Raw genomic sequence first — 24941 nt, 5'->3', positions numbered from 1 at the left:
AAAAAAATACACATCATAGTACTGATGAACAGAGTAACACAAGCACTTCAACACCAGTTTCTCAATGATGAACGTCTGCAAGAGGCTGCGATTAGAAAGAACTGTACTTCTAGTTCAAAGCAAAGATATTCCTCAAGTCAAAAACATGTGCTTAAAGCCTTCAAAGTTTTCAGTCTCATTGCTCTTACCTTTCTTTTGATGTCAATGAATTGAGAAAACATTAGGGACCAGTAGAATGACAATTCGACTATGTAGTAATAATGAACGTCAGGCATCAGTGGCTGAAAGATGGAGATGAGAAAAGGTTAAAGAGAACTAATTGACACTACATGCATCTGAGGTCTGCAGGAAAGATTTTTAATCACAGATGGATTACTGACTTCTACATTTGCATCCTATGTAAAAAAAAAAAAAATGATGATGGTTGCCTCATTCAAACTTTGATGGCCCTGGGAAAGAAGAGCTCCCCAACCTAACATTTTCTTGTGTTTAAATTTTGGCAATATTGCAATATCAGAAACCTATGATGTTTTCCATTATGGACCTCAAATAAACAAGATTATGCCTAAATCTGAACTCAAATCCTATCTCATATGCAGAGCAGAAGATCTTAAGAGTGTTTTGAAAGATTAGTTGAAACATCTTGCTGTACTTTAGTAATGCTGGTTTAAAGCACAACAAAAGAAACAATGTTACAACAGATTAGAAAAATGTGATGCTGGTGTATAATCTGATCTGTTCATGATGAAAATGCTCTGATTTTAAAGCAGGGCTCTTTCTAATATAAAAGACTATTTTAAAAGACTCTAACCATTTTCTAGGAACATGTTAACATTTGGGGAAGAAGAAAGTCTTTAAATTTATCTGGGCATCTTGTTTGATATACATGTTTATGTACATGTTTAAACGCTAAAGAAACAAAAATAACAAGACACAGGAAGTTATTCACAACCCAACACAACCTGGGGTAACTGCAAAGATGGGAAGTTGTGGCATGTATAGGCGGTCTAGCCCCCAGCCTAAGACAGATAATTCTAGCAGCTACTCTAATCTCCACAAGAATGTGCTTCGCTGCCCATCCCATCTTCCAACTCAGTGGTAGAGAAGGGCACTGGCCTGGGGGCATCCCCTGAGGGATTAGCTGAACCACCTCTAGAGCAGTTTGCACTGGTCCAGAGATGCACCCAAGAAGGGCAAGAGCTATTTCAGTTGGCAAGAGCCACTTCAGTTGCCTCTTTTATTCCCATTAGCTCTTGCGGACCAATTCTTTGAAGCTAAAAAAGAGTCTTTAGGTGCACACTGTATGCTCTAAGTGGGTTGTTTAAATGTAAACCTATATTTAAGCTTTATAAAAAATGTGTGCACTCAAAATCAATCTTTTAAAACCATTTCTGTGGTCAGTACAATCCTTTTCTGACTTAGCAAGATGGCCATTGAGTTTTTAAAATGTGGAGTTAAAAAAAAATAAAAAAGTGGGAGGGAGAGGTGAGAAGAGAATATGAGCTAGGAATGAACCCAGACTACTACATTCATTATCCCAAGAGAACTCACAGGGGAAAATTTCTAGTAAAATATTGAAGACTGTCAGTTGCTTTACTAACGATACCATTAGTATTTCTAAGCCCATGTATAATGATAATGGGAGAAGGGGGGAGAGGATTCTAAAGATATTATGGTTTTCCCCCATTAAAAGCTGAACAGTGTGCATTAAACTTGGTTAAAATGTTAGGTTTCAGTTCTCCAAAGACTTAACTGTAATAGGACTATTCCGTGTTTATGGACAAGTTGTCATCCAAATGATCCATTTGACTCTACCTACAGCGAGTCCAGCTGGATTTCTGTAATGCTGTGTTGAGTAACTTCCACAGGAATCAAAAGAGAGATTAGAAATTTTATCTAGCTAAGAAAAAGAAACAAACAAAAGATCAAGCACTTAATCTTGATCAGCATCCAGTAACTTTTTTTTTTAAATCTCCGAGACTGGTTTTGATAATGATTTTTATTTGCTTTTTGTTGCACCATCTCCACTTGTAGCACTATTTTCATTTATCGTAAGTTTAATTGCCACCCTCTGAAGTTGTAGCTAACTTTCTGAATGACTTCCTTGTCCTGTTCACAAGTCTGGTAAATACATGTTCTTTAAACAGTAAGACTCATATTCTTTCCTCAGAAGTGAGATCTTCTTGCATTTAATACATGCAAGATCTTCTTCCATGTAATATCATAAAAATAGTAGAAAACAGGACTGAAAGGCACCAGAAGAAGTTATCCAGTCCTACCTGCCCCCAAGGCAACATCAACTGCAGCTGTATCATTTGTGACAAATGACTGTTCATAAAAACTTGGAGGGATGAAGAGTCAACACGCTCCTCAGGCAATCTATTCTGCTGCTGCCCTAAAGTTATTCAGTTTGCTCTAAAATCCTTTGATGTAATTTAAGTCATTATTTTTTGTCCATCCAATTGCGGATAGGGAAAGACTTACTGCTTTCTTCACAGAAACTTCATACACAGTTGAAAACTATTACAACTCAGTTTTCTCTTCCTGAGGCTAAATGATCAAATTCCTTCAACCTTTTCCAACAGATGAAGATTTCTGGTCGTTCTTGCTGCCCCTCCACTGACCCATCTCCAACAGGTCCACAGTCTTCATGTAATGTGGTCCGCCAAACTAAATATAGTTCTGTTTACGGCTTTTCACTGACACATATACGGGAATTCATACCTTACAGACAATACTCTTTATACTTTCCAGGCTGGCACTGATTCTCCCCCTCCTACCTCACCCCACCCTTTTTTAAAAAACAGTAGGCAAACTGCCCTAAACTCCTTAAATTGTAAACTCTTCCCTGGAGTTTTGGGGAATTCACTATCATTTATATTTGGAAAGCAGCTAGTACAATGTCTTGATGATCTCTATTTTGAGCTCTGGATACTGAACAGAAACAAAAATAAAAAGCACTTTAAAAGAAGCTCAAGTTTAGAATTCAGTCCATTAAAAATGCTACCAAAAGTCATCCTCAAAAGTTATGCAGAATTTTGAAGACCATCTAACTAGGTCACATTTGAAAAATTTGTTAGCTAAAGGAAACATTATACTTCACAACTTCAACCTTTTGCTGCCTCTCCTTTATATAAAAGGTACAAAGGGAACAGGTGGAGCTTAGCTTTCCTGAAAGGGTTTCCAAAACCCATTCCTATGCCATAAGCCCATTAAAGAACAAGTATCATTATGTTTATTATTATTACTAATAGTAAAAAAAGGTAGCATTTAATTAATTTACTGATCCTCACAAAAGCCATGTTGAAAGTTAGTTCTACCAAACCAAGAGGCAAAATGAGTCAGTAGTGCAGCCACCTCAGAGATTGAAGTTACTGTTTCTCAAAAATACACTAAATCTTTTATAGCAGGTTGGTGGCTCTTTTTAGACACATTCCATAACTTAACAAGTATGTCCAGTTGTATGAGCTGAGGGAAAGTGCAGATGTTTCTCAAAGCTCTTGAGTATGCAAACTTTGGGAACCCCTGTTCAACCAGATAATGATGGACAAAATTTCTCCCCTTCTCCCTCCTCCTTTGCACAACTCTGGAGCTACAGTTAATCCTAGTATTATTGCAATCTTGGTATGCTCTTGCAGCTGCTGTGCTGCTGTGAAAGACTGCCAGAATTTGGGCTCAGATTAACTACCCGTAGAACGAGTTAAAACCTCAGCAGTGCTCACCAATAGTCTTAGCAAAGAATAACTATAATGCTATTGTTCTCTTGAAGATCTTTTTAGAAGAAAGCAAATTTCAAACTTGAGCAAAATGTTTCTGTAGGAGAGGGAGAGGGAATGAGTGCAGCAGGACACAACCCCAAAGTGCATTTTTTCTTTAACAGTGGCATTCCTCTCCTTACTAAAGCAGATGAAAGAGTAAAATGAATAAGTTGACTTTGAAGTTAAGTCATATAATTTGATCTATAGCAGGGACAAATAATTTGACCTAGAACAGAGATCAAGACTCATATTTTTGAATCAGTGAAAATACACAGACACCACTGAAAACAAAGGCTTGGCGCTATTCTTAATTCTCTTGATAATTTTAACCTCCTTAGCATTTTCATTTTCAGCTTCCTTGAGGCCAGGACTGGAGAGTCCTTATTCAAGCACGTTAAAGGAGAAACCTACCTTCTCTCTTCAGTCTCCTCTCTGAGCACACCAACCGCCAGGGATTTTCACCCTATTAATCTTAAATCTGAAACTCTTACTGTTTCCTGGTTTATGAGAACTATAGTGCCTTTTCCCAATCTGCTGAAACTCTGGCTTTGCTAAAACTTTCAACACGCACCAAGAATTTTGTAAAAAATGACTGTTCTACCACTGTTGCCTATGCCTGCTCTCACAGTTAGAATTCACAGTTTGCTGTTTTCAGAGCCCGTGCTTTGTGACAAAATAGGTGTGATAGCTGCTGTTCACACTTCCTGTCTTGAACTCAAGGAAGAAGGGGAGCACCTAGCAATATTATTAAATGCTTCTGAGCAACCCATTAAAGATGCCTGACATTTACACAAAGCTCCACCATAATAAAAACAACTCTACAGAGGTGGCACATTTGTTTTTAGACAGCGCTATAACTTTTACCTGATTCGGATACCCGTTCCAGCACTGTCTGATATTCCAGAGCCAGGGTGTCTGAGAGAGAGACAAAAAAAAAAGTTTGGTACAAACTATTCTGGGCAATGTAGGTGTACATGGTTAATACAGGTGAAAGGCAAAATCATAGGAACAGCTTAGTATTTGCACTTTCTTCTAAAGGCCATGAGAGTTGAATACAAGAAGTATATTCATCAAAGTTTCACAGTATGTATTAGATCAACCTGCCCATTGACAGAGATTTTCATCTAGCACAGCATGACCTTACATGAATGTATTTCACAGGGGTGTAGGCTGAACATCAATCCGCTTGTGCCCAAGTGGTTATATCTCACATTGCCTTCTCAACAGCACTGCAAATTTTGGCCCTAGACTGCTCAAATATTTAGTAAGAACTTCTCTTGCATATACTCTAACATATAAGCACACTTCCATACAGTACTTAATCCCAGCCATACCCTCTCCAGAGAACAAATCATGCCTTCTGCTTTCCTGGCTGGATACATGACTGTTCAGAGATGACAGACCTTGCTATCACGCGGAATAATCTGGTATCTCATGGCAACATGAAAGGTGCCAGAGACGAACTTACTGTAGCATGCAAGACACTCATATACTCTTTCACTGCAAAAAGCTGGGCAAACTAGAAGATGTAAGAGTAAGATTCTTGGGGATACGCAGCTCTGTTGTGCTTCCTGGCTTTTTGTTGCATGCACACAATTTATGTGATTATTTCCTTTCCAATGCCATGAAAGACAAGAGAGTCTTTACAATCTGTTCTTGTAAGCAGGTTGTTTCTTTAGGAGTTCTTCAGCCTTTCATTCCTTCTTTTCTGTGCAACTGAACGGACCCTAAACAGAAAATACTATATGGGCAAGCCCTTCTACCCCACATCTTCCACCATTAAATATTTCTGCAATGGGCAAAAGAACATGGCCAAAATAGCCGTACTTCCTTTTTTTGTGCTTCAGCACGAAGGACTCCCTTTAGATACTCTTGTCTTGCAAAGCACAGCTGCATCTTGGGTTCTGGCAGCATCTGTATTTTGAGAAGCACATTTCTACATGTAAAGGATCTCACTAGAAACATGAAAGATAACTGCGGATTCAAGGTCTCCATGAAACTCCTTGATGAAGCCTCAGCTGCTCTACATCCAAGTATAAAGGGTGCAGAACACTGTTAGCAGGTCTCCCGGATTAAGACATACATAGCCTTATAGCATTAAGTGTTTCCACTAAGATTATATTTTTTTCAAGTGAATCCTTTATGCAGGAGGGAGTGTTATCTTGATTTCATCATCAGGTGGAGCAGTCCAGCTTAGACAAAGCGTAGTAACAAACTCATGCAAACCATTATGTGCGAGTATCAAATCAAATAAAATGAACATTAAGCAGAATGTTGCTCTGGGGTTTGAAGCCCCATGTCGGGGCACGACGGACGAGGGAAGCAACAGACGACCCAATATGGGTGATAAACAAGCTTCAACTTTACTGGTAACAAGCACAGCTTATACAGCTCATTCTACTCTCGATTACATACTTGGCGCACATCCATTGGATAAGAATGGTACACGCCCTCCTGACAAGTCTCTTGGCCGACTGCCAGGGACTTCTCCTGTCCGTTAGTGGTGTGCTGTTTGTTACCTACACTGTGCTGTAACTAAAGGTCAAGTAAAGTTCAAAACCTCTGTAATTTTCCTCAAGCTAGCACCTATACAAGCATCTCCATAGGACTGTGTCCCTGTTCCTCAAGCCATTCCCCAACAGCCCCAAGTTGAGAATAAAGCTAGTACTGTCTTTATAAACAGGAAGGATCTGCACCATGCAGAGATACAGTATAAACGCTAGTCAGGATTACATCTCCATTCCCAACTTAAAGAAAGAGCTCTAAATATGATTTGTCTCATAGAACGTCCCTACAGTCTTTGTTGATTAGCAGTGATGTAGTATGAGCACTAAGGGCTCCTTCTGTTTTTTTGAATGTGTCCTTCACATGGAAAGTAAAATAAAATAAAACTTAAACACATACCCATCTCCAATGCTCCTGAAGTGGAAAGGAATAACACTTATATTAATCAGAGCTGTATACCAACTTTTACAAATAACAGGCTTCCTGGAGTTTCTAGCCTGCCACTTAGAAGACAGCTCTAAGAATGATAAAAGTTCATTCAAACCTCTCCTCCTCTCTATTAAGGAAAATTATTTAATGCAAGGAACTCATTGGCTCAAACGTCTCCACAGTAGTTACTGTGCTAAGCGAGTGCAATGAAAAAGGTCTTTGGAAACAGACACAGCTTCTCTGCAAGTGTTACTGATACACAGAACTTGAAATATTTCTGTCTGGCAGCTGCCTAAATTAGAGCCATCCAAATATTGTAGGATAATTCATAGTTTTAGCCAGGTTTGAAAAGCTGTAACTGTCTTTCACATCAGATTTAACTAGAAATAAGAGATGCTTCCTACCCAATTATTTTCCTACCTAAATTACAGGTACTAGCAAAAAATGCTCATTTTTCTCTTTCAAATATTATGACATCTTAAGGTTTCTTCAGAGAAATGCCTGCTATAGGAGCTGCAGATGCAGAGGTCTATGTGCAGTTAAAATGCTGAACACCAAATAAAACAGGCTCCATTGGAGGAGCCCTTACAGACTTACCACAAAGCCTGAAAGGACACCACAAACTGTCAGACAACATAAAATATGCATTAAGTCTCAGAGACCAATACAGTACAGAACATCTGCCTCTTCTGAGCCACACAAGGCTCAGAAGGTCGTGCTGCCATCTCAGACAAAATGCTTCTCCAACACTGCTTGGAAGCCTACTGGATCCTACAGGGGCAAGAGGCAGACAGCGGTGGCTAAAAAAAGCAGGGGATCTACACTATCTTCTTACCCTGTGTTGTCCCCAGTTCCCCTTCTCTCCCCTTGTGCTGACTACTTGGAGCTGGCTCCAGCTGTTGTAGTACAAGGGGACGTAGGTTATAGTTGCCCTGGAGGACTTCAGCAAAGAGGTAGAGAAAGAACACTCAGTTTGAGCACAGTCTTCCTCTCTGGTCTCCACAATGGATGTAGCCCTAGGCTGACCCTAACTTTTCCATGAAGACCGTGGTTGTAGTTGAAGCAATAAGCATCTCGTTCAGTCTTCTGTGAACCTCAAACTGGAGTATTCTCTACAGGCTTCGGCAAGGAGAGGATGCTACAAGTACCCACGCAGACCGTAATGAAACACCCAGACACACTGGTAAGGGGGGAATTAATCAGAAAGGACTTAATACTGACATTCTCAGGGCTCAGTTGAGCCCTGCATAAGCTCACAGGATATGCCCAGCTTTCTCTGAATACTCCCATGATGCACAGTGAAAAAAGGGTCAGTGATTTGACTTTGAAACAGATTCTTTCTGGAATATAAGTGTGCTACTGTTTCCACTGCCCACTGAATATCCAAATATCAAGAACAAGAAGTAAAGTGGAAGGATGATGTTTGGGGAAGAGGGGAACATGAGGAGAGGGAAACATAAGGAGTGGGGAGAAGAGAGGAAATGCAAAGAACCAGAAAACAAAATGACATTCTTAAACTGGAATCAAAATACTAAAAACTTCAGTATCAATTTTGTCAGGCACAAAGCACCAGTCCTATGATGTCAGAATCTTCCCTTATATGATGTGACAGAGTTCAGATGGGAACTTAAGCTTAACTGCACTTTGGTGCAGTGCCTAATCAGTGCAGTACCTGTGACGCTGAAGGATGATAAACAGCTGTTGAATCTGCTGTCATTTACAGTACTAAAGAACAAATCCCTATTTTTTTACTTTCCTTACAGAAATATCTGTCAAAAGCTCCATCAAACCTCTTTTCAACTCTATGATTAAAGGGAATAATTTTAAAGAACTTCAGAAAAAACTTCTCAAGACAAGGGAATGACTGAGGATTTTTAAAAAAAATGAACAAATGATCTGAGATGTCTGCACACTAGCCAGAAGCCTCGGTTTGTTTTGTATCCATTGTCCTATGCAGTTATCTTTAGAAAAAGCTTCTAATTGGGCCTTGACTTTCAGAAGCCCCAAAGCAATGAAAATTTGCAGGTTTTGCTCAAACTGCTGTTAACATCTAGTATGTGAAACAAAGGTCAGTTCTGACAGTAAATGGGAAAAAAGTAGTATAATAAAAAACCTTCTATTTGTGATCTGCTCCCTGGGCAGTGAGTTGGCTGAAAGGTATTTTTGTGTGTATTTTATTAGACAGGCAAAAAGTGCATCTGGTATCATTTTAAAATAACAAGTTGGATTTTGGTTCATCATACAGTAATAAAAATAATCAAGAACACTCCTTTCTTATCCATATGTACCCAGCAGAACCAATTGAGCACAGGAAACATAGACAAGATTCTCAAAGACACAGACAAGAAATGTATGTGCCATGAGCAAGTGCTGTCCCATACTGTAAGCCAGACAGCCATCAGGTACGTGTGTGTCAGGCATTTTATGGGTATATGTGAGTTCCATGAACGTGTTGTACAAGAGGCTGTGTCTTTACATTAAGAAAATATATATATATGTCTATCCAGGCAATTTACAGTGTAGGTCACATAATTTTGCAAAGGGACTGCTTTTGTGCAGCTAAAGTTACTTCCACAGTTCATGTCGTTGCAAGTTGCTGTATCAGTCATTGTACCCAGCACAATTAGAAACGCAACTACACAAGTTGTGCCCACCAACATCGGTGCTGCTTTGCCCCATAATATATGTTTAATCTTGGAAGCATGACATAAATAAGAGATGTGCAAAACATGTAGATAGTGTTGCTGGCATTCGGCTTGCTTTTTGTCATCCTTAAACTTGAAACAAATAACTGTATGTCAAAGAAACAGCTCCAGACGTACATCATTAAGCCTCATGAGAGCAAAACCTAGATCCCTACAGATCCCTACTGCCCTAGCAGTTTGTAGTACTAGATAGAGCTAGTCGCACCTGATCTGTTCCTGACCATATGCACACATTTTAACACCCAAAGGGGTTCTAAGATCCCAGATAAATATTAATAAAAATAAAAAACTTCACTGAGTTTTCCAGCAGATAGATAAATATAATCTGCCCGCTGTTTTTATCAAAATACAGCATGCAAAAATTCAGGAATTTTGTAACACAGAATCCTCACTTCTCCTGAAAGCTGATTTATAGCACAAAACACCCATTGAAACAAAAAATGTGACATTCTCAGTCCAGAAGAGATTTACACCTTCTGAAGTTAGAAAACAGTTGATCCTTTAAAACAAAACAAAACCATAATACAGAAATCCTGAGCATTCACTGAAAATATTCACAGTGGTCTAAAATCTCTAAATGATGAGTTTTTATTTGGCTTGGATACCGAACTTGGATATAGTTCATACACAATTTGTCTTCAATATCTATAAGTAATACTAAGTGCAAAAGAAATTAGCAGCATTAATTCAAGTCAAGATAATAAATACTTCTGGCAACATTCTACTCACCTCACTCTTGTTTAAAATAGGCAGATATATGCTTAAATGACTTACTGTGTTTGTATCATTATTTTCATTTTCTTACGTTAGAACAGGTCTTTGTTCCTCATGGGAAGGTTTCCCCTTGCACAGGGTTTACTCAGCCTCAAAAATGCTGTGTGCTTTGTACTTATCCCTAGACCCAACACATGCCATCTGATACGTAAGTGTAATTTCCTCTTTTCTCCACAGCAGCTGCATTCGCTCATCCTAGGCAGAAAACAATCTCTTGTTCATGTGGATGGACACTTCACAGTATTGTAAAATTTACAGTTTATCTATGTAAAAGTGCAACTGCAATGTGAGAGGCAGGGGGGAAGACTATAAAAGTATGTTTATGTGTCTTTTTAAAGTATGTCTTTTTTATTTTACAGGATTTGAAAATTACAGGCTTTTAGTGAACAGCACCTTTCATAACATCAGTGGAAGGACAATTACTTTTAATTAACAGGCTTTTTTTTTTTTTTTTTTTTTTGTATTTCATCTTCTACATGCTTAAATTAAATAGTATCTCAATGTTCACTTTTTTCCCTCCAATTAAGGCTAGAAATTCCAGCAATTTTTTCTTATTCAATATATTAATGAGCATTTCTCTTGCACATCACTGGTTTGAAAAAGTATTCGCTCAGAGGGGAATTACTTCAATTGCTGTCTTTTTCTTTTTCTTTTTTTTTTTTTTTTTAGTTTCTACAACACCTGCATCCTCTTGGCATAGTATGTTGAATGGCTGCTGACATTAGAAAGAAAGTCAGATTACCATGGCAGTGCGCAAAGCAGCCTTCTGTAGTTTCCCACCCCTGGAGTTCTGTGTTCTCGGGTAAAAATGATTCCACCCTTTTATGGTAAAACAAAGAGACTTTTCAGTAAGTACATCTCATAGGTTCAAATTCCACAGTGACCTTGGGTTTCCTTCTCCATCTTCTTTCTTGGCTTAATAGGGATCTATATTAGTGTAGACTACAGCAGCCTTTCTCTCTTCAGGGAATCATGCACCGAAGAAAACATTTGTTTCTGCATATAATGTACAAATGAACTGAAAGTCTTTTCTCTTAGCTAGAGAAAATCTCCTATGTATTAATTGCTATAAAACAAATCAAAGATAAACCAGATACAGGCTGTTCAGAAGGAAAAACAATAAAGAAAAATAATGAGAATGTCTTCCTTGCTAATACAATTTATAATCTCCACATTGATCTATTATTGTAAAATAAGCTAAATGAGTCGAGTTGTAATCCATGTCCTTTAGTCATTATGACTATCTTTATTAGCTCTCTTAACATATTCCAAGCACTGCTTCAACTAAATAAAAAGTGCCAAAAAATGCTGAGAAAATACTGCACTGTTACTTATTGCTGCAAAATGAAAATAAAACCATGCTTAATTACACCCACTGAGGTAACACTGGAATATAGGGGCAGAGCTTGCGTGCTCTACTGGACACACAAAAATGGGACTAGGAGAACTGTGCTGTTATGCATGTAGGGCTAGAAGCTTGCCTTATGAAGAATCCATTATCTTAGTTACACAGTTTATACAGCTTTTGCCACTTCTGCTGCTAAGTTTACAAGACAAGGTGAGAACAATTTTTCCCCACCCCATAAAACTCTAGGCTTTCAGAACATGTTTCTCTTCTGCCATAAAACAAAACCAAGAACCTTTAAACTGGCAAGCAGGAAACCCACATTCACATCTTGCTCCTGTATGTTACACATCTCAGACAAGCAAGTGTCCAGTAAAGTCCAGGGTAACCAAGAGAGACCCATCTCAGAAAAGTTCCTCTGGTAGGAAAGAAAGAAAGAAAAAAACCAAAACCCAAACCCTCTTCCTAATTTTCCATTATTTTTTAGAAGGTTTATGAAGGGAACAACCAGAACATTGTGTCAGTTTTTCAAATTTTCCATAGTCTTCCATTAAGTTTGTCTGACCTCCACGGACTAACACTGGAGCAGTGGATTTAAGCTGTCTCAGAAATTCTCTCTGATCACCTAGAAATGTTTTCCTCTTGTCATCTTCCCCCAAAATCACCCCACATAAAACAGAATCTGAATCATGTTAAAATCATGCTATTGCTCTTGCTATTTTGCTACTATTTAAGTATTTCTCATACTAAATCTCACCCATTTAAATATTACATCAGGCAGTTTCAAGTCTCCAATGACCTTCTGTGACAGGCATTTATGTCACAACCTTAGCAGTAAATAATGCCAACCATATTGGCTGGTATCATTTATGGCAGAATGAACTGTGGATCCCTCAGAAAACAATATAGGAATAAACATATTCTCCACAAACATCGATATTTAACCACCTACACATCACAACTAAACATGTTTTCCACTCTCCACAAAATCATTAGATACTGACAAAACACCACGCTGGGAACAAAGAGAATTCAGCAAAACAAAAAAATCCATAGCTAATATTTTGCATCAGCTTCTACATGCTCTTCTTTACGGTGACTTGTGACTCGGTTTGGGATGCAATTGCTTCTCACACCATGAACAGCATTTTCATAAACCCTTCACAGACCCAAGCAATCATTCATATTTCTTGGCACAGCTCACAGCCTAAGCGAAGACAATATGGCACATTGCCTATGAATCTCCTGAGCTTCTCTTCTCATATATTATGACTAAGCAAGCCATCATAGGGCTCCATAGGACTGCTACTTCTCTAGACTTTAGTGCTTTGTGTCTGCAGAAACAAGGTGTTTCAGGGGAAGAAAAGCTTTTGCAATGTAGAGTGCTCAGCCTTTCCTCTCAGCAATCTGCACTTCTCATTCCCAAATATAATTAAAAAATGATACTTCCACTAATGGGAAGAAGGAACTATAAAATATATGAAAGGATACATAAAAGGCCAAGATTAACAACATTTACTGAAAGACGCACTTGACATTTCAAATGCAAATTGTGTGTGTGTGCAAGAATATTTTTAGAAAAAACATGAATTCAAATTTGGATTTATTTACATAAAATGATATCTATCTGGAAGGGCAGAGCATGCTCACTCCATCACATACCTACAACTTTTCTGCTTAAAAATATGATGTACAAAGATCTCTTGTAGTGTTTATGTCTTGTGCTGATAAATGCATAATTTCACCTTCCAAACGGTATGCAAAATCAGTCCCCAGTAATCTAAAACTAGATGGTAAAAGGAATAGATAATTCTAGAGTATCTGGAACAGTCCTAATATCTAGCTAAGGGTGGAGAGGAAGGGAGGTAAAAAGACTGCACCATTTCTCCCAGTTGACACCCAGAAGCCCTCAACTGAATGCTAGCATGCGTTGAGCAGGACTGAAGAATTCGCCAGTCTGAGAAGCCGGTAACTGCAGCATCTCCTCAACAGGGTTTTCTCAGCCAGCCAGCCGCATTACCAAATTCTCTCTCCTCTTACCACATCCAGTCACCAAACAACTTGCTCTCATTTGAGTACCTTCTTGTTCCAATACTTCTGCTACTTGCCTGACTAAAGTTCCTGTTTGTTGGTGGGTAACAGATTTCCTAGGGACACTACTGAAGTCACTCTATCAACATATTAAGAGATTGTATAAAAAGATAATGGACCCATTCAGCAGAGCACTTCAGACGCTTGATAACGCTTTGGTGAAGCAAAGCGGCTGTAAACCCATTGGCTTTATAGCTGCCTTGTATTGTTCGATTAGGAAGCCAGACTCCACCATTTAACCTAGACATTTGCATCTTAAAGGTGTAGGTTTGCAATTACTTCCTAAAGAGACAATGTTGAGATTTACACTTAGAGAACCATACCTCGCTATGAAAGTTTGAGTTGTATGGAGACAGGGTCAATTTTACATAACAACAAAACAACAACTTTGTACTGAGTGATGTGGAGGTACAATGTCAAGCACAAAACCAGATGTTTAATATAGTGATATTTATGATCCTACATTGCCTACTGGAAAAAAGTTGTACACAAAAAAACAAAGCAAAAAAATCCTCTACTTTCCACTCCTGTAAATGCTGCATTTTTCTGTAGCTTAGTATATGCATATGGCATCAAGGTCTCAAAAGGTCTCAAAATCATCCCTGAAAGTCTGAAAATTGAGTTCCTGCAACTGCAGATTTTTTTTACATGAAACATAATTCACAGGGATAAGGTTTACCCCCAGACAGACAAAAGTGTACATGCTTGAGTCATATGGTGCCATTATGGGTGGGTGGTGAGGAAACCTTTTGCTAGTGAACTCCTCTCACTACTGCCACTAAAGTCCCGAGAGAACGACCTGCTTGCTTACCAAATTTGCTTCTAAATACAGAAACACAATGAAATTCCACAAGATGACCGAGGAGCAGAGCTCCTTCCAGACAGATCACTGGAGCAGGCAGGGCGAGAACACCCTATCTCCAACCACACCAACAGCATCATCACTGCATAAGGACCAACTCCAGTGCATTTCAGTCACTGGGCACAGCAAAAATGAGGCAGTAACCCAAGAAACAAAAAGGTAAGGGGAAACTAAAGTAGCCTCTTCACCTCCTCACCTGCCCCATAACTGTCGCGTTTTTCTGAGGCTAATGCATGTACGTTGTATCAGGGCAACTCACCCTTGGGGGTGAAGTTGTCTTCACTAGTCAGCCATGTCTTGGTGTATTTAATAATGCCACAGCTTCTACGCACTGCCTAGAGAAAGCCCAGTGAGGAGTATCTGTCTCATACCATATTTTCTCTAATAGAATAAGGGAGAGTGGGGGACAGCTTTAATTTTAATATAAAGATACGTATCGCAAGGAATTCCTTCCTGCTCAGCTCTGAGTCAACAGCTGGGATAACATTTACTTCACTATAGTAAAGGAAAACGGACACATTTTTAAGATTTCGGAAATTATTTTGGCTAAACCTACATAAACCTTCTCATCTCTTTCCTCTTTGTTTTCCACTTCCCACTCAGGTAGTGCCCAGAGATAAACCTTTTCTTGGTACCATTTGTCCTCCCACCAATGGATCTGTGAAGACACAATTTGTTTTTTCTTCAGTTCATTTACTAACACAAATAGCTATGAGAAAAGTGGCTGAAGCAGAGGAACAATGCTGATGTCCTACAAGTGCAAAACTAGTATAAAGTTTTGGTATAAAACAATAAACATAAGTTTTGGGCACAGGAAACAGAGTAATGAGACAGGGTAGGGCTTTGCTTCCTTACTTTCTTGAGTCTACTAATCCCAGAGAAAAGTCTAAAACCCTTCATGAAACTCCTTATTTAAGTTGTATATAAGATAACAGCAATTAAAAATCAGAAACAAAACTGAGGAAGATTTGAACTCAAAGCAATGTTTCCTCATGTTAACTTCTGTCATCATTTAACAGCCAACAGCGAAGACCATCAGCAGTCAAGAAAAATGAGAAGCCTATAAGAAATATGTAACCTGAAGGGAATATAATTTGAATAAAAAACGGTCACTGAACTACTGATAATGTATCCGCTTAACTGGCAAGCTTCTTTTCCTTATTACTTTTAGAGTTAAGTGAAGCAGAGTTACGACTTGTGGCTTTTAGAGTGTAAAAATACACATTGTTCTAAAGGTTATACTAAATTAAATGAAGATATAGCTTCCTCCTAGCCGCTGCCTCAATAGTGAATGAGTTCCATTCAATAACGGCAATTTGAAGCACCAGTCAGAGTATTATTAACCTGCTCTAATATATCAAAAATGTATTCTGCTCTAAAGTTTAGCTGTGGAAAACATGACTGTGTCATTCATCTGAATAGCAAAATATGAAAGATCTTTGACTCCTGGCAATATAGGGGCACTGTTCTAAATACTTTGAATTTAGGTATGAATGAGTTACCTTAGCTTCCAGATGAATTAAAAATAGTTTTATCATAAAACTGCCCCGTGAAACACTTCAGAAAGTATTCCCTCTAGTTCTGACATTTTTATACATACGACACTGAACAATTCCTATTATTCAGAAAGTTGAGTTGCCAGGAGCATAACTACCGGGCTGAAGTCAAAACTGACAACATGCCCACAAAAGGACATAAGGTCTGATAGCCTGTTTCACTGGCCAGAGCAACAGTACCATGTAAAATATTAAAGATGCTGTATATGGCTCAGTACAAGCTTAACTCTCCAAAGAGCTAATTAATTAGAGAGCATTTACTTACTACGCTCTTGTCAGTGGTTATTAAATATCCCCAGCTGGATTCCCAGCAGATAAAGTGAAATTCAATTCTAGATATATTTTAAATTAGCCTGTTGCTTTCTCTCCCTGTGCTTATATCACATTTGTCCTCACTGTCTGCATCTGAAAGTCCTGTTGCCATCAGTGTCCTATTACTGAATTAGGGATATTATTGATATTCTTAATTTGCTTGTTTCTTTCAACAACCTTCTATTTTCTTTCAGCCACAAATAAATTCTGCCACCCCACTTAGCTTTGTCCTCTTTTGCCTGATCCAGCTGATTATCCTAACTTCAGTTTACATAATAAATTATTTCCAATGCAGACTGACCTTCTCTTAAGAATTCTCATTTTCCAAAACGCATTGGTTCTTCCTTGTTGATGTACATTGAAGTGCTAGAGTCATCTGAAATTCAATCTCTCCACTGACTTTGATCTTTCTCATAGCATGATTCATGATTTAGATCTCAGATGTCCAAAGCACTCTATTTATCTCTGCTAAATGCCCTCAACCACATTTATGCCTTTTTGAAGAAGTATCTGAAACAAATTCCTCTTCCATAGATGGAATCTAACTTTGGTCTTACTGGAAACCCTTTCCACTCCCAATACTTATTTTGAAGTGTAATATGCTGTTTCCCTTTTTCACAACTGCATCCTTCGAGAGCCTCTCTGGCACAGTTGTTCTTTCCCGCTCGCACAGCGAGTCAGACGTTGTTTGATTTAGCACCTAACGCTCAGTCTTACTTTTAGGAAAAGCAATGAGAGACAGGATGTTAACATTCAAAATTATTTTAGCTTAACAATTTTAACCACTTACAGACACTGAACAATTTGTTTTCCAATTAAAGAAAAAAAAATCAAGAAAAGCACACAGAGTCCAAATCAATTTTACAGCGAGTATAACCTGCCAAAGGCAGGTTTCATTTCCTTCCAGTGGCATACATATCACATCACGCCTCTCATAATAGCATAGTAAAACACCAAATACCAGCGTTGTTTTAAAAGGGATCCAGAGTGGCCTCTGACATTCTTCATTTAAATGAGAGTATTTCTGCCATTTCAGGCTGATTAACTTGGTGAATAACAGAAGTAATTATGCAGTTTCAATAACAGATGTAACAACAACCTTTCAGGTATAATGTGGGAAGGAAATCTCACAACAGATACAGACTCACAGTTGTTTGCCTGGCAGCACTCAAAATGTATATATAGGCCTAAACTAAACTCCTGCTCCAAATAACCCAAGAGTGAATGAGAAAGAGAGAAAGCAGCTGCAAGGCCTTTGAAGAAATCCTCATGCTTCTAATTCTTATCACACCATTATTTTCTACTGTCAGTTCTGATATAAACAAAGGTGGCAGAAATTTCACAAACTCATGTTTTGGTACCTCAGGTCTAAAACCAGAACAGTTTAATCCCAGTCTGCTTAATGTCATTCTAAGATTCAGACTGTCATATGTATCCCAAACAGCAGTGTGAATATTCCTAAGATACTGTATCTCTTGTATTATTCCATTCTGCAAAATAATCAGAAGCATTAACCATGAAAAAGTAGATACAACGGGTGCAGCAAAAGGAATGGAGACGACAGTGATAAAGGAAATGCTGACCATTCTGATCCAGCTTGCTTTTTTCTGCTCCAAACCAGATACGTAACATGCAACATGTTCTATGAATAACTCTGCAATGGCTGAGAGAGTTTTATAACAGAATCAACTCTACTTCACTGCTAGAAAGACCAAAAGTGTTGAGAGCATTGGACATACTCAGTTATGCCTGCAGGATTGTATCTTATCCCTGGTCACTAAACCACATTCATCTGTAGCATTGCTTCATATAAACCAAAGGAATTTTGGCCAGAAACATATTCTGTTACCGTTGAATTTTTTAGGTGTTCTAAAGGTAAGCACGAACTAAACTAAAATTTCTGTTTATTACTCATGTTACAATAGGCTTTGATACTTGCCCTCTTGTCCTATAGCGGAAGCGGACACAATTACTGCTGTTCAATACCAACATAAACTTCTTTTTCAGATTGGCAGCTGCTGGTGTTTTGCAGCACGTTTTTTCTAATGCAATTCAGATTCACCAAAAATGATTTATATCTGCAATGAATCTTTACAGTAACACCAATCTAAAAAGTTAAAAAAGCGCCACAAGTACCAATTACTGGTTTGGGGACTTCTGCTATCACAGGTGGCCTTGAAATTGAATGGCTTCCAGTGGGAAGAGCTGTTGTCCAGTACTGTAAGCAGGAATGAGGTTCTTTTACAATTCTCCTCACAATAGCAATTAAAAATAAATTTATTTTTTATTCCTAATGATGACAGTAGCCAAAAGCCCCCACAGAGGGTGTTCTCTTTGCACTGCCAGACTTGTATGAAGAATTTGAGATTATTCATCTTTGCATTCAACCTTCTTTATTTCCTCCCAAACAAAATCATTAATATTCCTACTAAAACCCCATTTAAACTGCAGCATGACCTTTATTTTGAAATATTTTGAAAAGATAATTTCAGGAGACAAACAAAAATCCAGAAGTCCAAGTAAACGCCCTTGACACCTTCTTTCTTGTTGGTTTCAGAAATCAAGCATTGCTCATGGATCAGTATAGGAAGCAGTCAATTCAGCTGGTACGAAGGAGAAGACAACCCTGTACAGGAATCCTGCCAGGGTGATCTCACAGTTCAAGGGTTCCTATTCAACAAGAAGTTTCTGGGCTATCATGCTTGTAAACATATGGCTTTGGGGAAGCATAGTGATACCATGGCATCAGCATTACATACCAGTTAGTACATACCTATACATACTACAAGAATATATACTTACAATTATTTACCTGTAGCCTAATTTACAACAATATATGAGCCACAGGACAGAATGTTTACAGCACACTGTCACTGTGGGTTTCATTTCCAACAGGATTGTTTCCAAAATTTTTTTCCATTTATTTTTCGTCCCTCAGTCCAACACCAACTGAAGGAGTGAAATAAATTTGCCTAAAAGCACAGTCAGCAATCTTCTCCTTTTCTAGCAGCTTTATTTTACTGCAAACCTCACAGTATCATGACTCAGTGGACACACTAGCTACAGACATGGTACAGCTTCCCAAATAAGTAAAGCAGTTAAAGTGTTAACTTCAAAACTGGTCATCGATCTAGACAGAATCCTTTTCAGCAATATGTAGACAGAGTCAGTGACATTAGGAAAAGAAAACCATTCAAGTCATGCTGTACTTGAATATCCGAAAAGCTCTTTGAAGATGCAATCACCACCTTTGTTGCAACACAACTGCTCTGTCATGAAGCTGAAAAGACGACTTCAAAAATATCCTTAAAAATAGTATTCAATAAAACATTGCAACCAGCATGAGGCTTTTGAAAAAGCTACAGTATGCATCTCCTATAGTGTGATTATAGTGAAGAGCTGCTGGACACCTGAGAAAGACCAGCTGGCTTCAAAGAATCTGCATCCTGGATTGCTTCCTCACCATGTTCAGAGCCAATCAATCACAACACCAGCTGACATTTGTTTTGCTGAATGTCTAGGCTACAGGGTATGATCTCGAAGAGATCCAAAGAAGAGTCCAAAGTACCCCCATGCTCTCCCCCCATGCCCTTTGGAAACTGCAGCGTACAAAAATAAGTCTCCTCAGATTTGTTCTCTTCATTTTTTTAGAGAACTGAAAGAAACAGAGAACCTCCAGAAAGATCAGGGACCTTGATGTGCTTCTGCTGAAACACTACTGACATTGAGAGCTAAAGCAAGGTCATTCCTGTCTGTCTCTCTTAGGGAAAATGTGTTGATAATGGGTAAAACGATCATGATAAAATGATGGAGGAAAGAGAGGAATGAAACAGGCAGCCTTTGTGTAGTCCACAAGAATATGTCAAACCCACAAATACATAGGATTCCCAAATCCACTCCCAAAAATAATAAGGCCAGGTTAAGAAGGGGGGAGAAGCAAAGCAATGTTCTGACAAAAAGTAGTAAAAGGAGAAAACACTGAAATAAGAAATAGCTGGGGATTATAGAAGAAAAGGAACGATGACAATTTTAAGTGTATTGCCCTCTATGATCTAGGTGTAGATGGAGCCACATACATGTGCATTTTATACCTGCCTAAACATACTATAAGCTCCTTTGTTTTAGTGTAAGAGAGCCTATTGCTCTCAATATAGCGTTATGTTCAACTCTTGGCCAGCATTTGCAGCTGAGAAGTGTTGCTTGTCTGATGAATGAAATAACCATTCTGAAGAGATTCAGATTTCAAATCAGAGATTACAGCAAAATTAACTGAGAGAAAAAAGTGACTTACTTTTCCACAGACTGAGCAGCTACAGCCAAAGGCTCTACAAGCAACTAGCCCTCTGGAAAAATCAGGCTACAATTTACTAATTGGTTCTGGCTCTACAGAGTTTTAAACCTCCAGCTCATAAAACAGGCTTATCCTGTTTTATCAGTCTAATTTCCAAAGTTTCAGTTCAAACTTTCCATTGCATCCTGCAATTTTATTGCTAATCTTCCTCAAGCTCATAGGGTATGTTTACTTTCAATATGAACTAAAGGTTGGAAATCCACCACTTCACAAGACTAGATCACACTTCTCCAGGTTTGGTGCAGTTGTCCTTGCCAAACACCCAGAAGCATTTAAGAGATGTGTCCCATCTGCAATGCTGCTGAGCAAATTGCCTCTCCGAGGTCCTTCAAAACATCTTATCATGACTAACCAGAGCAAACAGAGTGGCAGTAGTTGCATTTTGTTAGCTTACTTTAATCAGGTGCAGGACCTATTACCAACATCAGCTTAGTGACTGGAAATTGAAAGACATGTTTCCTTCATGGAAGAAGTGCCTGTTAGTGTTTCCAAAATTGTTTTATTTAACAACTTAAAAAAGACATATTTGATGACATCTAAACATCTGGTCATACTCAGAATAGACCTCATGTTGTTCTGAAGAAAACTGAAGATGATAAAATAAATGCAGGACACAGCATGCAGTGAAGCTATTAAAGAGTTTAATACCCAAATAGCTGAAAAATTAACAGAAAGATGAACAGATGAACACTGCAAAAAACAAAATGTCAAATGGGATACCACTCCAGCTAAACATCATTCCTGTGTCCCAGCTTTGACTTATTTCCTGCAGGAATATGAAGTCAGAATCTTCACAGACATGCCTCATTTCCCCAAATACAACAGTTTTATGAGCATGTTTACTCTTCAGCTGTGGGTATCACCAACCTATTTATTTCTTCAGAGATTAACATTCTCCATAGTCAAGAGATGCAGAAGAACTGTATTACAAAAACAGTGTCAAATACCAGTCATCACAGTGTGAAGTGACAAATTCGATACATTTCAAATGCAGATGGTCTGATTTTAGGTTTTAAAATTCTTGAATACAAGCAATCCAAAACGGCATTAACAAATGTTATACTAATCTCCCAAGACTGTCACATCTGCATGTACTGCTGATGTTACTCTATCCCCAAAAAGGCAAAGAATGCAGCCAATTCAGCTAAGTAGCAAAATGGAGCATCCTCACTTGCAAAAAAGCATTAGGAAGCCAGGCTCTCTTTACCTGTGCACAGAAACCTCAGGCCACTAACGGACCATTTCATGCTGTCATACAGTAACTGGCTAACTCAGTGGTTAGCTCACAAACAAGAAGTGTTTCATTCTCTTCTTTTGGAACATCCTACAGTTTCTAAAAAGAGGAACTATCATAACAGAGGAAACAGCATTCTGCCTGGATTTCTCATGCTACACAGGGAAGAAGACATGTTATATCTCTTCAGCTACCTTTTATACATTTATGTGGCTTTAGTAGGTTTGGGCAGTCAAATTTACACTCCAATATGGCTTTCCTGTTGTTTTGAAATATATTTGCACCACTAGCATTTGCTATTTAACAATTAACAGATTCAGCCAAACAGTTCTGTTGTACAGGGATTGTTCCTGAGGAATCAAGATAAAAATCTGCCACTCAGTCAACTGCACATAAATGGAAACTTGTTACACCTGGTGTTTTTTAACACAGCCACAACATCCTCATATCATCAGCTTTTCTTCAAGACTGAATTTGAGAAAAGCAAGTCAGAAGTGATTCATTCATCCAGGCAGATGGTCCTTTTTCCAGTAGGATACCCACATGCAACTTCAGATTCCCAAGTCTCAATGCAGACTTCCCAAGACTCCCACTGAGGTGAATTCATGATCTCTTGCAAGTTTGTAATTCTCAGGGGCAATGGATGGAAGGAAAATGAATGTGAAAAGTCACCAAATGTCATTTCCCTCTAGAGAAGCTTTACTTCCCGATTTTTTAAAGCTTTTTCATTCTACAGAATTATACAGATACTACCTAACACCAAGGACCAGGCTATATAAAACAAGCAAATCCTGATTTCTTCATTCTGTTTATCACTGAAGCTAATGATTGTATTACCACTGGAATTTAATGGGAGCATAATCAGACCTTTAACTAGTAATGAACCAATCTGCCATTGATTTCATTGTGAAAATTGATGAAGAAAAAAACCTTTATCTTGTTCCTATGTTAGTGATAAGTAAAACAGTTTCATGTCACTGGAACTCAATGTTTTCTTGGCATCATCACTGGTGTGATGTTCTGCAAGGGAATGTTTAGCAGACATGCAAACTGAACAAACTGTAGCGACAAGCTGAAAAATCTCAGCTGCAGTCAAAAAAGGGAAAAACTTGCATATACAAGATCAGAGTGGAAATAAAATTAGTTATCTTTTATGCTTCAAATTTTAGTGATTTATGAAGGTATGAAGAATGCTGCAGTACCTTTATTACCCTCGCACTCTCCTGGGCATGCAGAGTACTATGCTGACTCCTACGAAGACTTAGGGGGTGTGTCATTATTTCATAATCATACTTTACGCTGATGACGACATTGGAAGCTAAATACCCTGTATAAGAGTCAGTGTAATCACATCACAGATGAACCTGGTCATAGCTCTTTTAAGTCAGTATCTAGCACTCTCTTGCCATGAATCATCTACAAAGATGAAAAATTTTCCAGTACAACTATGGCTCTGGTACAACCCACAGAAGAACACTGGTGTTGTAGTAGATAATTTTTCTTATCATTGTCTTCACTCTTAGCTAACGAGGGAGTAAAAATAGACCTTGTAAGGAAAAAAACATTCTAAGCGTTTACGTTCTCTACCGTCCATAGTATTAAATACCATGTTGGGACCTTATTTCACCACTTAATTTAAAAAGGACAAACATGGAAATGGGTTTAAAAAAAAGTAAAAATAAAAACAAACCTATCTAAAAAAAGCTAAAAAACCTGCTAAAAAAAAAGCGATCTAAGTAAACATTTACTCTGTGGCAAGGATCTCAAGATCCTTTAAAAGAAATACATAGCAATGTTAACTGGGCTTCACTTCAGATGAACCACTGAAGCAATTAGGTGAAAGGATTGGCTTCAGTCTATATTGTCAAAATGTAGCTAGGTTTGACAAACATCTCTTTCTCGAGCTTGAAAACTGAAATGGGATCATCACATACAGAATTTGTCATTTTGCCAAGGATAGTGGAAGTGCGGCACAGAAGGGAAGGCAAATATTTTGGATTAATAGGTTTTTGTGTTCGGCCACTCAATCTTTAGCCCCAAATCATTTAAAACTGCCATGGAAAGCAGTGCATAATGGAATGGGCAATGAGGAATGAAAGAAAGCTTCACTTTCTCTTTGAAACTTGGTGTCTCAGTCCATTTCCTCATCTAGAATAATTTTCGTCACTGAATCTGCCCTTGAAAATGATAATATTTGAGGGAGGAAATGAACTGGCTAGAACTCTGAACTACAGTTATACTGATCTCCTCTTCTTATAAAGTATCACAGAAATGACGGAGGTAGCTTCAGAAAGTAATTACAGTGATGTCATTCACCTAATTCAGTACATTAGCCACAACACCGAAGAAGAGGACGGACCGTTCTACATCCCTGAGCTCAGTGGGAGACCTGTGTTTAGTGTGGGAGCAGAGTACATTCCTAGGGACAAGGCCTGTTCTGAAACACACAACGTTATGGGGCACTGGGAGGGGAAGATAAACCTCATTAATTTCTTAACGTCTGCTATATACTCATTACTTGGAAGGTTAACCCTTCATTTTCATGACACAAAGTTCTGATTTTGAAGACTCAACAAACAAAGTATCTTTGGGAAGCAGAAACTCTCGTGGCACTATATTACTTGGATGTCACTACTCTATCACTTGGTAATATTATAAGATAACTAGAATTGAAAGTGTAAGAGGATATTAAGCAGAAGCAATTTCTTTTTTTCAGAATGTTTGAAAAAGACTTTTGTCATTTAAAAAATGACAAAAATTCATCTTTGAGATGCTTTGACATTAAAATGTCATTAATTTCTTCTCTAGTGACAGACAGGAACAGCAAAACCCCTAATAAACTTAAAACCTTGCAGCTCCACAATACTCCTTTACTTGTTATTTTGTGTGAAGGAAACTAAAAGGAAAGGCTGAAGGCCTGCAGGAGCTGGGAAAGAGAGGAATGTCTAATGATAATTAAACAGTAATAAACAATAAACATTAAAATTTTCAGTGGAGTCTGCTAGCCTCTTATGCATAT

General features: G+C 38.3%; 1 protein-coding gene across 4 annotated transcripts in view; it reads right to left on the bottom strand.

The window, feature by feature from the left end:
- CERS6 (ceramide synthase 6) overlaps positions 1-24941 on the bottom strand; it is a 135197-nt gene that overhangs the window by 36149 nt on the left and 74107 nt on the right. For all 4 annotated transcript variants that reach the window (XM_026094003.2, XM_026094009.2, XM_026094017.2 and 1 more), the window contains exons 5-6: positions 4623-4673; positions 189-281 (exon numbers count right to left, since the gene is read on the bottom strand). In XM_026094003.2, coding sequence (XP_025949788.1) covers positions 189-281; positions 4623-4673 — 144 coding nt within the window. The remainder of the gene's footprint in view (positions 1-188; positions 282-4622; positions 4674-24941) is intronic.

The sequence above is a fragment of the Dromaius novaehollandiae genome, chromosome 7 (genome assembly GCF_036370855.1).
Source record: "Dromaius novaehollandiae isolate bDroNov1 chromosome 7, bDroNov1.hap1, whole genome shotgun sequence".
In the NCBI taxonomy this organism is placed as follows: Eukaryota; Metazoa; Chordata; class Aves; order Casuariiformes; family Dromaiidae; genus Dromaius; species Dromaius novaehollandiae.
This window is presented reverse-complemented; position numbering and strand designations above follow the sequence as displayed.